General features: G+C 33.6%; 2 protein-coding genes across 2 annotated transcripts; one reads left to right on the top strand and one right to left on the bottom strand.

Moving 5' to 3' along the window:
* The first annotated feature begins 5,238 nt into the window (after nt 1-5,238).
* On the top strand, nt 5,239-6,936 carry LOC145100573 (uncharacterized). The gene is made up of 5 exons (XM_079037789.1): nt 5,239-5,565; nt 5,772-6,086; nt 6,194-6,389; nt 6,488-6,619; nt 6,735-6,936. Exons 2-5 carry the CDS (start codon nt 5,788-5,790, stop codon nt 6,837-6,839), a joined length of 732 nt encoding a protein of 243 aa, XP_078893915.1. The 5' UTR covers nt 5,239-5,565; nt 5,772-5,787; the 3' UTR covers nt 6,840-6,936.
* Nucleotides 6,937-9,612: 2,676 nt separating this feature from the next.
* On the bottom strand, nt 9,613-11,361 carry LOC145096895 (Thioredoxin superfamily protein). Its single transcript, XM_079034278.1, has 5 exons — nt 11,205-11,361; nt 10,895-10,999; nt 10,249-10,750; nt 10,083-10,136; nt 9,613-10,000 (listed from the first exon to the last, which is right to left on the bottom strand). The coding sequence occupies exons 3-5, from the start codon at nt 10,693-10,695 to the stop codon at nt 9,857-9,859; spliced, it is 645 nt and encodes a 214-aa protein (XP_078890404.1). The 5' UTR covers nt 10,696-10,750; nt 10,895-10,999; nt 11,205-11,361; the 3' UTR covers nt 9,613-9,856.
* Between the last annotated feature and the right edge of the window lie 3,555 nt (nt 11,362-14,916).

Below are 14,916 nucleotides of genomic sequence, written 5' to 3'. Positions count from 1 at the left end.
CTAATCTCGATCCCTAATAGCATCTTTGAGTGTTCTTGAGCCTTGGTCTTGATTTTGGTGGTTTGTGCTCCTTGAAGTGATAGAAAAAGAAGTTAGAAGACTCATTCATTGGGGGGGGGGGAGGGGAAGCTTAGAGATCCATATTTAGCTCCATCTTTTGGTGGCTTTTAAGGTATAAAGTTCATACCTTTTCTACTCTTTTCTTAGATCTCTTCATGTTATTGTTTTATGTTTCTTTGTCCCTTTATGGTTGGTCTTGATGGGTTAAGGCTATTTTAGAAGCTAAATCTTGTAGATCTGGATGTTTGGAGAGTTCCTTAAGATTATAGGTGCAAGCTTTATGGTATTGGTGGTCTCATGCATTCATTAAGTCATTTATTAAGCTCTTTTAAGCTCTAATAGCCTCATTAAGCCATGCATGCACGTAAAGTTGGCAACTTTATGTGATAAACCATCTTAAGGAAGTCAGATCTAAGTTTTGGAGTGCAGTCTTAACCATTTAAGAGCTAAATGAGGAAGTTGGCCAATCTAGTTGAGTATGTTGGGCGTTGATAGCTTCATTTTAGTTACTTCTTTTTATATTTTATTTTAGCACATTTCATTCACATTTTAGTTAATTTCCATTCATATTTTTCCTTTTTGTTATTTTATTACCATTCCGGGCACTTTTTAGTTTCTTGAGCATTATTGCAGATTTTTTTGGAGACTAGCGGAGCAGGATTTTTGAGAGGCGATTAGACTAGAAGGGCAATGGGGATTCCATGCTTGATGGCTATGGAGGTGATTCATGGAGTAGGCTTGTCAAGTGCTTGAAGGCTTGGAAGATTTGAACTTTAAATTTGCAAGGCGCAGGAGAATTTTCAAGTGTGCGGAGATCAATGATCGGGAGTTTGTGGAAGCTTCGAGTGATTTGGAGAGGCAATTTGGGCTCAAATTGATGAAATATTAAAGAAAAATGGGCTAGAAGTTGATTAGACTCGAACTGGGCCAATGGAATAGCTGTGGGGGCCCAAAACTTGAAGAAGCCCAAAAACTACGTCATAGTCACGCGACCCGCATGGATTCCTAAAGGGGAAATTTCGGGATTTTGTTGAGAGCTCTATATTGGGAAGGTTGGTGTGCCTCTTTAGCCTTATCTTTTACATCCGATTTGGAGGCATTCTCTCTGGAGTTTTGGAGCATTTGAAGGCCAAGAACCCTTAAGAACTTCATCATTTCACCTCTTAATTCTTGCTAAATTTTTGGTACAATCTTCACTAACTTTGTTTTCTTAAGTTTAGCCATGCTTGGCTAGACTAATTATGGTTGAATTTGGTGGAATTCTTTGACTAATTGTTGAATGTTGAAGATTCCATGAACTTGTGTTTGAATCTTTATGAAAATGTTTTGTGTTTTAACATCTTATCACTACTTGTATGTTTTTATTCATGAGTTTAAATGTTTTTGTGGTGATTAGTTGGCTAATTTCTTAATTAAGTAAATGATCTTCAAGTTAGAAAGCAACAAGTGATTTTTGTGTTAGGTTTACTTCACACAATCATAAAAACATTTTCTCCAACATGGTAGTGGAAGTTTTTGACTCCTCTTGGATTTGGTGACTTTTTAATTGTTAATGCTAGTTGACTTTCACTAATTACATGTTTAATGGAAATTGTGACTTTGACTAAGAAAATTGTTATGAGTTTCTCTAACCATTTTAACAACTAAGACAAGTCTAGGTAATCTCAAGCTTCTTGGATTACTATAACCAAATTAAGGATTTAAATCAAGTATTGCACCATTGGATTCTAATGATATGTTCATCAAAAAGTCAAAGGAAACCTCAAGTCAACCATCATTCCCTTATTGATTTTACATCAAACTCTTTTTTTTGTTGAAATTGTCTATTTAAATCTTAGTTTAGTTTTAGTTTATTTCAAGTATTTCAAAAGACCAAAACCCCCATTTTTATTTTTATTGTTATTTAACAAGTATTTTCACAAAGAGATTTTCATTGAGTAACAAATTGAACCAATCCCCGTGGATTTGACCCCTTTACCACTATACACTATTTTAGTGTAAAAGATTTAGGGTTATTAGGCGTACAAGCCGGTACGCGTAGCGTACAAGCCCTTAAGCGAGTACGCTTAGCATATATGTTGAGTACGTCCTGCATACTCAGCAATGGGCATTGGTGTTATGGGTTTCTTGGTATTGGGACATAGTTGTCTTGGGCCTTGTTGGGACATTAGGATCCTATTTTGGGTTGTAGATATTTTATTAGACTTGTTCGAAAGGCCCAAGAAAGAGATTTGGGCCCAATTTAGAAATTTGGGCCATAATTAGGGTTTAGGTTATTATTTTAGGTTTTGGGCTTTTGGACGATTGGATTGGGCCTAGGCCTTAGGCCAAGTTTAGGAAAGGGTAAAAGGTCTTTTACCCTAATTTGGACTCTTAGTGTGAGTCGGGATCCAATTATTAATTGGATGTTATGTTGTGATTGATAGCGCGTGGATTTTAGCGGATCTAAAGTCAAACACTTATCTTTGGTTTTCAGCTGTCTGAGGTGAGTCTCCTTACTGTATCTATGGGTCGAAGGCACCAATGTCGGCCCATTGGCTTATGTATTATTAGAAGACCAAAGGGTGGCCTTTTGGCATTTGTATGAAAGACTTGGAGGTGGGTACTGGAAAATCTGTATGCAAGACTAGGGTTTAGACCCTAGTAGTTAAGTAGATAGTTAGTTGTAGAATTATATGCTAGATGTCTTTGTGATGCTTTCATGGAAGACCAAGAGGTGGCTCCTGGCACTTGCCTGAAAGACCCAAGGTATTGGCCCTCGTGTAACACCCGGGAATTTGGAGTATATTTATTTAACCCTTCTTCTTCTAGTTGTCAAATTTGACCCTTAAATGAGAATTTTCACAAATGAGTACGTTGGGCGTACAAAGGAGTACGCTGCGCGTACTCATGCGCTTAAGTTGGACGCGGAGTATACGCGGTACGCTGGGCGTACCTTGAACTACGCTGGGCGTAGTGAGCCCATACTCAAAACCCTAATTCTAGCTTGTGCACTATAAAAGGGATGTTAAGGGCATTTCCCCAGCCACCATGCTTCAGAGAGAGAACCCTAAGAGAAAAGAAAACCCGTAGTAGGCTGGGGTGTGTGTGTTTGTAAGATTGATGGTGCCATTTCAAGGTGAAGAAGGTGAAAAGAAGGCCATTGGAAGAGCTTGAAGTTGGAGAACAAGAGTAGATCTGAGTTCTACATGGGTTGGAGCTTCTTTCTGAGGTAAAAAGCTCCTAGCTTTCCTTTCCCTTCTTGTTTTATGCTTCACGGTCCATTTCTAGGGTTTAAGTCCCAAAGGTGGAGACTTTATGAGCAAAAGGGACTCCATGGACCTAGATCTGTCCCATTTCAGTGATATGTGTGTTGTAGAGCTATAAAAATCCAATCTTGGTCATGGTTATGGAGTCATGCATGAGTTTGGTCTTAATGATAAAAGGGGATAAAAGGTTGAAGTGAGTTATAACCTTTTCAGTCATGCAAAGGCCTGAAGGTCGCGACTTTATGGTTTGGGAGACTGGGGAATGTCCAGATCTGAGTTTTGAGCTTTTGTCTTAACCAATTCAGACTGAAATCAGAGAAATTGTAAGTCTGGGACTTACGCTGGGCGTAAGTCTAGGAACGCGCAACGTAAGTAGTTTGAGGCCCGATCAGATCCAAGCGCGTTTGGGTACGCTGAGCGTACCAAAGGGGGGTACGCCTCGCGTAACTCCTTCTGGGGGTTTTTGGGCTAAGCTTTGTGTTGGGCTTTAGGAGTTGGGCCTGGTGTTTGGACTTCATGCAATAGAGACTTGGACTAAGGAAGAGTATATTTGTGCTTGGGGGCCCTCGGGTTGGGTTCACCTTTTTGTTTGGATTTTAGGCCGTGTGTGGGCCCATTTATCATAGAGCCTTGGCGGGCCCAATGGGTTTAGGGCATTAGTGGGCTAGTAGGTGGTCTACCTTTGGACCTAATAAGTGAGAGGTTGATCCTAGTGTCTAATTGTGGCAATTTCGGGATTTGACGCAGAGTTAGAGGTCGGTGTTTAGCAGTAGCGTGCTTATAGGATGAGTCTTCGTGCCATGTGAGTCTTCTCACTATACTTTACCTTGAGTAGGTAACCAGAGTTATGTGATAGAGTATCTTATATGTTATCTACGTGATATGTTGCACTGTATTATTTCTATGTGATTTATGTTGTGTGTATATCAGAGTTAGGACCGGAAGGTCCACAGAGCTAGGACTAGAGGGTTCACAGAGTTAGGGCCCAAGGGCCCACAGAGTTATAGCCTTGAGTTGTTAATATGTGTTATGTGTGGTATTTTGGGGAACTCACTAAGCTTCGTGCTTACAGTGTTTTGTGTTATATGTTTCAGGTTTTCTCAAGATCATGGGACGGCACCGGCTCGATTGTACACACCAGAGGAAGCGTTTTGTTTTGAGGATCCTAGATTATTAATTGATTGAATAAAGAGTCATGTATTGTAATTTAAACAAAAATGAGATTTTTAGGAAAAGTGTTTAAGAGATAAACGATTTTAAATGAAAATTTTGTTTTGAAAATTTTTGGTGTTACACCCCGACTTGGCAAGGAAAAACCATGGTACGACTCGTGACACAATGGTAAGACCGTGATATGGCTCATGGCATAATGGAAAGACTATGGCTGACACATAGCACTCTCTATTGCATGTATGATATGTGATATTTTGGGAAACTCACCAAGATATTTTCTCAATATATTTGGAAAGTTATTCCACTTTGATTTTGTATTCTCTATTAGATTTTTATGCCTTGTAAATTACACAGATAAATGGATAGTATTGTCTGTTGAATTACTTCCCCAATAATGTTACAAAATGATTTTAGGGCTTTAGGAAAGCATTTGGACGCATGTGATGATCATATATAACAATAATATAAATATTTGAGGGTTTGGAATGGTTACTCAAGTATATGAACTCAATGATCATTAGTGAGAGTCAATTAGTATAAATTATTAGCACCTATATGGATTATAAAGTATAAACCCTTGAGTTTGATTTGTAGGGTCTATTTAACACCATAATTTTTGTTATTCTTTTAAAAGATAAATAAATTACTCTGTACAGTAAAACAAAAATAACAAAAATTAATAGTCTATTAAAAAAAAAAAAAAAAGTTAAATGTGGGTTTAGATTTGGGTTCAATTCAGGGAAATAGCCAAATAGGGCATTCTAGGGCATTCTATCCCGCCCAATCGCTTTCATAAGTTCATTTACGATGTATCGGGCTGGTAATGATTATGGGTTAACACTTCAAATTCAAAAAAATTGTTCCACTCGTAAATTAGACGGATACCCTGTTTTTCCTTCCATTCCCAAAACCTCTTCGATCATTCATTCAATCTTCCATGGCTTCATCTTCTGAATCTCAACCACGCTAACCCCCTCAAAACCCGCACAACCTCTCTTCTACGGTTACATAACGAAATTCAAATTCAATTTCCCAAAATCTTATTTCTTACGTTGATTTCTGTTTATCAAGTTCGATCTCAAAGGTACGCAATTTCTTTCAGTTTCCCTAATCATTCATTCCACATCGTAACTAAAACCTGTTTTATGATGCTAAGATATTCATTCGTTTGGTTTCTCACGAGATTAATCGATTATGTTAATAATATGAAGTCAATTTCTACGACCATTGATGTAGCCCTAGAAACAAACAAGGGTTTCATTCTGATGTGAATTACATGTTTCTTTTCAGTTTCATATCTGTTCCAATGGCATCGCTGGTCTCAACTTCAAAGGCCATTGGGCAGATGTTTAAGTGCAATAACGGAGGTAGACAGTTAATCAGATGCTTAAGGAACAATTCCAAAGTAGAAAATCGATGCTTCAGAAGCATTTCAAGAGTTGAAACATGTCAATCAATTGTTAGTATTCATGATCATGAAGTAGTATTGCCTTTTTCACATTTTAATAGGAGTATTCAAAGGAGAGGATTTCTTGGCATTGGTGATGGAGATGAAGGGAATAAAAGTGGTTTATCAAAAGTTCATGAAGAGACTTGTATTATGGGGTAATAACTTAACAATCATATTCAGTTATTCACCCTTTTCCTATTTCTTATCTCCTACAATGGTGTAGTTGGAAAGATTTTTTTTTTTTTTTTATTGTTTTTGTTAGATATTCCCCAGAGCAAATGTATGCAGTTGTTGCTGCTGTTGACATGTATCAAGATTTTCTTCCATGGTGTAGAAGATCAGACATAGTGAAACGTCATTCTGATGGATCTATTGATGCTGAGCTGGAAATTGGTTTTAAGTTTCTTGTTGAAAGCTATGTCTCTCATGTCGAATTAATCAAACCCAAATTAATCAAGGTCATAAAATCACCTTTATAACTTATTTTACACAATTTTTTTCTTTTCTTTTTTCACATAACCAAAACTCTTTTGTTTTGTTATGTTTTTTTTTACAGACAACTGCATCAAAAAGTAGTGTTTTCCACCATTTAATAAACATTTGGGAGTTCAATCCAGGACCTGTTCCAGGGACTTGCAACCTTCATTTTGTTGTAGATTTTAAGTTTCAATCACCATTATATTCACAGGTAAGTAATTTTTCGTCTTTTAAAAAAAAATCTTTTATTATATTTTAATGAAAAAAAATAAATGTAATTAAATAATGTATTAAGTTAAAAGAATATTTTGTTTATTTTTATATAGGTAGCATCCATGTTCTTCAAGGAGGTGGTGTCGCGACTGGTGGGTTCGTTCAGTGATCGCTGCCGTTTAATTTATGGGCCAGGGGTTCCGGTTAATAAATCATAAATCATAAATTATAAATTAATAATTATAATCATAATTTTTTTTTGTGTACATGAATTAGTTTCGCGACTTCTGTTTTTAAATTGATGTTTTATTGTTAGCGTTATTCGTAATAATTTATTTATTTGAATTTAAAAGAAAAGGCATGATAATTGGTAAGTAAGTACCATAGATTTATGAAAGTTATTAAGAAAATAATTTATAATAATGTCAAACTAAATTTATGTAAAAACATAGTATTACTATTAGGAAGCGTAGGGAAGAAGATTTGCAAATCATTATGGTAGATTCAAAACCTTATACAATATAACCTTAGTACAAAATTTAGATTCCTGATCGTAGGATCGTACGATCCTACGATCCTAAGTATGAAAAACGATCCGGATCGTAAACATATCGTATTTGGGGTAGGATCGCAAGTAGGATCAAGATCCGATCCGATCCTATCGTCCTTTAATTTTTTTTTTCAAATGAGATTTTTTTACCACTTTATGTCTTTTACTCTTTACCAATCTCTATTTATCATTTTTTATTGTGACTTATGACTAATATTTTGAAGTTTTTATAACTTTTGAACGAAAAACTAAATGTTTGAAATATTTTTCATGATTAAATATTATAAATTATATTCTATTTTGTGGGATCTTAGGATCTCGATCCCGATCTTGCAAACCCAAAAACGATTCTAGATAGGATTTCGATCTTGACAACCTTGCACAACACACACACACACACACACACACATATATATATATATATATATATATATATATATATATATATATATATATATATATATATATATATATATATATATATATATATATATAGTAGTTTATAACCCGTGGGAACCACGATTACAAAATTAATTAAGTTTTTTTAGTGAAAATTCAAAGTTATTAATCAATTATTTTAAATAAATTATTAATTAGGAGTTTTTTAGTTATATAAAACTATAATTATTGATTTTAAATAAATATGTGAAATTATATCACTTTATAATTTGTATTAATTTTATTTTAATGCTATTAATTTAATATAGATAGAATGGAAAATTTAAAATTTAAAATAATAATCAATAGGTTGACATGTGACAAATATTAATTAGTAGACATAATATGGTGACACATGACAAAAGAAGAATAAAACATGCATTAATTAAAAGATTTAATAAGATGACACATGTCAAAAGGAGAATAAAACTATTCTTTTATTAGAATAGGAAGATATATATATATATATATATATATATATATATATATATATATATATATAGAGAGAGAGAGAGAGAGAGAGAGAGAGATTTGATTTGTTTTTAGGGTTTTACTTTATAACGAACAACCATCCTAACTCCATTTTCATCATCTTTCACCATTAACACAATACATACACACAACAACAGAAATACACAAAAGCCCTTGCTCATCATTGTTTTTCTTAGACTTAAAACTAAGAATCTGAATGACAGAGATAGTTGCTCCTGTTTTTAGACTACCTGCATTGGCAACCCAACCCAACTCAAATATTTTTAAAAAAAGTGTTTTCTCTATCTTCTATATACACAACCTAACTAACCATGAACTTTTACTCACATTAGCAACCCAACCCAATCTTTTATTTTATTTTTATAAAATTATCAGAAAATATATCAACATTAGACTCATTTTGTAGATAATTTTATTTTATGTATTTTAATATATTTCATTTATTTTTAAAAATAATATCACATCTAATTTTTTATAAAATAAATGAAATATAAAATTGAAAAAGGAGAGAGAAACATGGTGAACTATGGTGAGCTAGGTTGTGGGGGTAATCCGCTCAGGCCATTTCTTTTTCTTTTTAATTCATTTTTTTAATTTTTTTGCGTGAGCTATGGTGAGCTGTAGGGGTGTAAGTGAGACAAGCCAACTCGCGAGAAACTCGAAACTGATTCGGAAAATACTTGAAATCGACTCGACCTTAATCGAGCCGAGCTCGAGCTCGAGCTACTCTAGTACCTTATCGAGTCGAGCTCGAGTACAAAAATACTCAGCTCGTAAGGCTCGCGAGCTTAGTCGAGCTTAGTGTAATTTACATATGTGTCATTTCTTTATAATTGTTCATTTATAAAATATGTCATTTATCTATAATTATTCATTTATGACATATATTGTTGATGTTATATTGATATTAGGTTATTAATAGTGGTTTTTTTTTTTTGTAGTTTGGACATTTACATGTGGAATGTTTAACATTTCTTAATCAATTTAGTGATTTTGTTTTTTTTAAATATTAGTCGAGCCGAGCCGAGCTCGAGACTGTCGAGTATTTCACGAGCCCAAACTCGAGCTTAAAATCAAGGCTCGAGTCGAGTTCGAGCCGAGTTTCGAGTTCGAGTATTTTAGTCGAGCCAAGCTTCGAGCTTGGTAGTATTCGGCTCGACTCGGCCCGTTTACACCTCTAGTGAAGCTCATCTAAACTTCTGGTGATCTCCATCACACATGCGGTTTATATCTCAATCACACTAATTATTTCACAAATGGATTGCTTAATTCTTGTTTTGTTGCTAAGACATACAAGACTTTCTTTTGAACACAAATTTGGGTCTAATGCATCTCAATAAAGCATGGCTGTGACGAGTTTGATTTGTATTTGTTTGGACGATATTGTGTCTAGTGCATCTAGCTACATATGACATTTGTGGTTTTGTTGGTCTTCATTTGTGTTTGCCATGTTTTGGGCAAAGAGGCCACTCATTTTTTTTTCAATTTTATTTATAAAAATAAGCAATCCATTTGTAAAATAATTAGATAGATAAAAAGCATAAAAAGGGATACAGATATTTATCGTATTACAGTTTGCAACAAAATCGAAAAACTGTTGATACTTTACCTTTCCTCATAGACATAACATGATTTTATTCCTTTATACAATCATTAATTCGAATTTTCATTCTTATCTTTGTAGACCACATCTTCCAGAAAATAAGAATATATAAAACGACCAAAATAAATTAATTAATGATAATATGTTATGGTTTACGAATTTTGAGCAGCAGCAGCAGGAGTAGAAGAAGCAGGTGCTGTGTATTTCTCTATAGCCCCTTTAATCCGCTCCTTATCTCTCGTTGCAAAAGCTTCCAATAATATTCCATTTTTATAAAAATGAAACAGAGGCACTGCCTGTATATTTATTACAAACTATAAATATAAATAAAAATGATGTTTAATTAAAAAAATAGGAAATACCTCACACTTCTTATACCTTAATTCGAAGTCTTTCTGCTATATCTGATTGTTCATCGTATTCATCAATCACCTGCATCATGAATTCAAATCATGTAAATGTAATCACTTTTTTAAACATAATTCATTTTTGAAAAAAAAAAAAAAAAAAAAAAAAAAAAAAAAAAAAAAAAAACAGAACTCACATTATGTTTTAAGAAGATAACAGGGGCCTCTTCATCACCCAACCCTCTGCACAATTTTGCGAATCCTTGTTCTATATATTTGCAACTACCACATGAAGTTCGATAGAAATCAACCACAACTAATGAATTAGCTTCTTTTGCTTTTTCTAAAACTGAGAGTAATTCCTCATCTTTCTTGATTTCTCTCACGCATTCAACTGGACAAAGCTCCTCATCTTCATCAGACAACTCTTCTTCATCTCCATTACTCATAATACATTGGAGCGGATGATGATAATGATACTGAATCAATGGCAATTTCCTATTATTCTTCAATATGGAACTTGTATGTAGAAGAGAAGAGGGAAAAGTCGAAGGATTCTTGAATTCTGTTTTCCCATTTTTGAATTTTGCACAAGTTAAGATGATTCGATGTTTATGTAGTGCAGAATGTATAGACCATGACATTTTGAATAGTTCTAACTTGGATACCCTTCACAATTCCACTTTTGATGTGCATAAACTGTAACAAGTGGCAACGAAACAATAAGTTACTGCGTTTGCCTAATTGCCTCTCGCTTTTATAACAATTTGTTCTGTTTATTTGGTAGAGAAGTTTCTTGATTCACGAATTCACAAAGCAGTGAGAATTCATGGGAAGACAAACCTATTTGCTAGCACTCTATTGAAATGTATTCATAGACGTAATCCCCAATTCCTTCTTCCTTCAGATTCAACTTGATTTACCTTGAGAAAATCTTCTGCGAGAGCCCTAAAATCGGAATACATTTTAGGTCAAAACAAACAGCTACGATGCACACGCTTTTCTAAACTGACCATTTTAAACAGCATGGAGTGCATTCACGCAATAGGAATGAATGTAGCTTACGATTGCAGATGAAGAGATTGAAGGAAGAAAAATGGATAAAAACATTATGTCGATTGCAATTCGAGAGGAATTAGACATGAAATAGTACCTGTAAGGTGAAGAATTGAGAGCAGTTGCGATGGCGGAAGAGTTTCGCTGATGAGAAAATGACACGACAAGGCGGAAGCCATAGCCGATTAGCCATATTACATTCACCACCACAAACTTGTGCTTGTCCTATCCACCACTCGCTCCATTATTCCAATTTCCACAGTTGAAAGTTGAAAGTTGAAAGTTTGAATTTTTGTCACCCTGGTTTTTCTCTATTTACATTCTAGTCACTAGAGTTTTGAAGTTTATGATTGTGTCTAGAGGTGTCAAACCTTGAAAAGAAGAAAATAATTGGGTTCTATATAAATCTACTAATAAAGTGTATGACAAACTCATGCAATATTTTTATTTGATTTGTCAAAACAATGACGATAAATATAAAAATTCTAAATGCTTGTTAATCCTTTAGGCATGTAACATAATATTTCTATCTTTTTTTTTTTTATTGATTTTATATAATTTTATGTAAATTGGTTTATCTGGTTTGTTAAAACATATTAATTCAATATAATTATGAAAGATTTTATGAGTTGGGTGCATGTTGTTTCAATTCTTGCGTGGTCAATCTTTATTGCCTTTTCTTTTTCAAAATTGGTCTAAAACTAGGGAAGAGGTGTTGTGGTTGTTGTGGTTGAAGGATAGTTCATAGTCTTTTATTAACAAAAGAAACCATGAAAGGGATGTTTTGTTAGGAACATGAAATTAAACGAACTAACACTTACTCAAAACACTCGGTAATGAATAGTAACTATACCATCAGATTAAAATATCTACATGTTCCAAATAATCACTTCTGTTTATAAATTTGAAGATAATTTTTTTGGTTAATGTCATGACAACCAATCCTACCTAATTTTTCTTTTTAGGCAACTTATCTTTAATTTGTAATCAAAATAACAATGGACAATTTTATGTGTTCGCATTACATCATCTGGGTGTATTTTCAACCGATAAAGTGCCATTGAATCCTTCTTGGTGTCCACAGTGGCAGCCAACATGGTAGAATTTGTTTACTTATATTGGCACTCACATGGTGTCCCTTGTGGTATTCAATATGGCAGAATTACTGATAACACAGATCATTACAAAATTTGTTGCCTTCTTGAGAAAGGAAAGAAAAGAAGATGTTTTTCTTTTAAATAATACCTTCTTCACAAATGACTTCAATTTCATTGAAAAACTTGTCATTATTCCAAGTTTTTTACGACAAAAGTGACCCTAAATCTAAAAAAAACGAATTCAATGAAAAGAGAATTATATTCAAGAAATTTTGGTTACTTTCATCTTTAACTAATTGAATAAGATATAAATGTGAAGGCAAAAATTCATTTTGTAAAAATAGAAAATCATTTTATACATATGTCACATACATGAAAAAAGATAAAATATGATGCCATAATTTGCATATATGTTCTTTAGTATTGTGGGTGTTCTTATGTATAAGAAAAAGAATAAAAAAAAAAACAATATGTTAGTCATTTTAGGATTTCTTTTGCACATTTGACTTGGCATAAGATTTTTTAAGTAACGACCAAGAATCTAAAAATAGACCTTTTATCAAGATAAATTTTCACAGCTAACAATCCCAACAATATTTGGTAGTGAATGCTAAAGGGTAAATCGGTAATTTCAACAAAAATAAAACGACAAACGGTGTGAAATACTTGGGCGTATTTATTTATCAAGTTGGACATCTTCTTAGCAAGTTTGATTTGCTTATATGAATAATTTTGTATAAGTACATAAGCATGTGTTATACTTATGGACACTTAAAAACAATAGTTTTTTTTTTTTGACAATTTTACAAATGTATGTGGCCATTTCACTTTCCATATCAAATGTCAACTCAATGAAAGAGCTCAAAGTGAGAAATCAAACTTGGTAGCTGCTTTTTAGGTCAATAATGACGGAAATAAAGAGAAAAAGTGAATAAATATATTTTATGCAAATAAAAAACTCGTAATGGCTTTTTAGGTAAAAGGTTGATAATATGCAATTTTCTCTAAAACGTTAAAATCTTGTTATTAATAAGCATTAAGGTGATTACTCACCAAATGAGAACCGATTAGACGAGCCTTGTTGCTAGCATTTGGTTGTTGAACTCTACCATTCACATTCCCCAATCCATCCATCATCACTTCGGTCCTAATGACATTACATCTGCTCAAGTACTAAGATCATTGATCTTTTTAGCTTTTATGTTTTTTAGGGTGAGGTAATGACGTGCACAAAAGTACCTACTAGTTTTAAATTTATAACCTAACTAACTTAACTAACTAATATGCACCTAGGCAGTGTACCTATTCGGATTATAGTGTAGTAAAGTAAGTTGGGGTCGAACACAGGGAACAAATTTAATTAACTAAAATAATTACTCTAAATTAATCTAAAATCAAACAATAATTTAAAAGGTTTTTATCTGATTTTGCAAGTTCAGACAAACTTAATTACTAAACAAAGGTTCAATCAATTACTAAAAACACTCCCATTTAGTTCGAATCCACGTCTTCTTTATGGTTAGCTAACAATTATGGATTATCAAAGTTGGTTACCTAATATTATATTATTAGTAATTTAAGTCCAAATTTACCAATATTTAACTAATTCATGTAAAACTATGCATGGTCACACACAATCAAACACATAATCAGTTATGGATTATGAATAGGCTATGTAAGATTTATTATGCAAACATAATTATGGTCATAATTTATGTTCTCCAGCACAACTAAATTCAATTACTTCAATCACTTATCTAAGATTGGGTCGATCCTAGCTCTAGAATTCAATATTCACTAAATCACTAGGTGTCAAGTTCATGTAATTTAATAATCACTAAGCTACATAGAACATGAATTCAAGCAACTAAACAACCAAATATTAGAATGCTAGGTATTAACAATCAAACACACGCACAATACCAACAAGTCAAATCCATAATTAATTAAACTAATTCATAAGTTGAAGCTTCATCTAACTAAACAGGAGTAGCTAAATTCAACTACTCATGGTAAAAATCAAACACAAAAACTCAATAGAGATAAATCTAAACATGATCAAACCGAATAAATTGATGTTTTCGTCTAGGTCTCTTCAAATCTTGAGCTCCAATTGTTTCCTCTTCCTCTAAGGGATTTCCAGAGGTTATTTTTCGTAATGCTTCTCCAGAAAGTCACCTCCAAGTCTCTTAATCCGTCATAATGTTCGGATATATATACTTGCCAAAAATCTGTCCACCATGACGTGGTAATGGTACCACGTCGTGGTCCTCGTGTTTATCCCGTATTCTCCAAGCCAGTGACAAAAATCGCGAAGATTCCATTCACCACGTCGTGGTGGTTGGAAATCCGTTTTTTCTCAAAACACGAAAGTCGTCCGAAATTGTGTCTAGTTTTCAGATCATTTTGAATCACCTTAATCGGAGTTACGGGTCATGGGATATGGTCAAAATACTAACAAGGGGTCAAGCTGTCTAGCAACATCCTTCTTGTGTCTTCTTCTTGTCTAAGCTTGCATTTTCCTGCTTCCAGCTTCCATGTTGCTTTCGAGCATGTCTTTTATACTACATAACATATATTAAACATAATAAGTACCTTTTGTTCTATAATAAGCATAATTATAGCTAAAATTATTAAGATATGATGTAAAATATATGTGTAGATATGCACATATCAGGTAATGAGGAAAGAAATTGGTGCAGCTGTTTATAT

Source organism: Lactuca serriola, chromosome 4, assembly GCF_051521515.1.
Source record: "Lactuca serriola cultivar US96UC23 chromosome 4, Lser_US96UC23_V15, whole genome shotgun sequence".
In the NCBI taxonomy this organism is placed as follows: domain Eukaryota; kingdom Viridiplantae; phylum Streptophyta; class Magnoliopsida; order Asterales; family Asteraceae; genus Lactuca; species Lactuca serriola.
Note: the sequence above shows the minus strand (reverse complement) of the source record. Positions and strands in the feature narration are given on the sequence as shown.

Excerpts from the sequence above, each read along its gene's own strand:
- LOC145100573 (XM_079037789.1), top strand. The coding sequence starts at position 5,788 with ATGGCATCGCTGGTCTCAACTTCAAAGGCCATTGGGCAGATGTTTAAG. Across the intron at positions 6,390-6,487 it reads TCAAACCCAAATTAATCAAG|ACAACTGCATCAAAAAGTAG; the intron begins GTCATAAAATCA and ends TTTTTTTTACAG. Across the intron at positions 6,620-6,734 it reads AATCACCATTATATTCACAG|GTAGCATCCATGTTCTTCAA; the intron begins GTAAGTAATTTT and ends ATTTTTATATAG.
- LOC145096895 (XM_079034278.1), bottom strand. The coding sequence starts at position 10,695 with ATGTCATGGTCTATACATTCTGCACTACATAAACATCGAATCATCTTA. Across the intron at positions 10,137-10,248 it reads TTATCTTCTTAAAACATAAT|GTGATTGATGAATACGATGA; the intron begins GTGAGTTCTGTT and ends TTCATGATGCAG. Across the intron at positions 10,001-10,082 it reads CAGAAAGACTTCGAATTAAG|GCAGTGCCTCTGTTTCATTT; the intron begins GTATAAGAAGTG and ends ATAAATATACAG.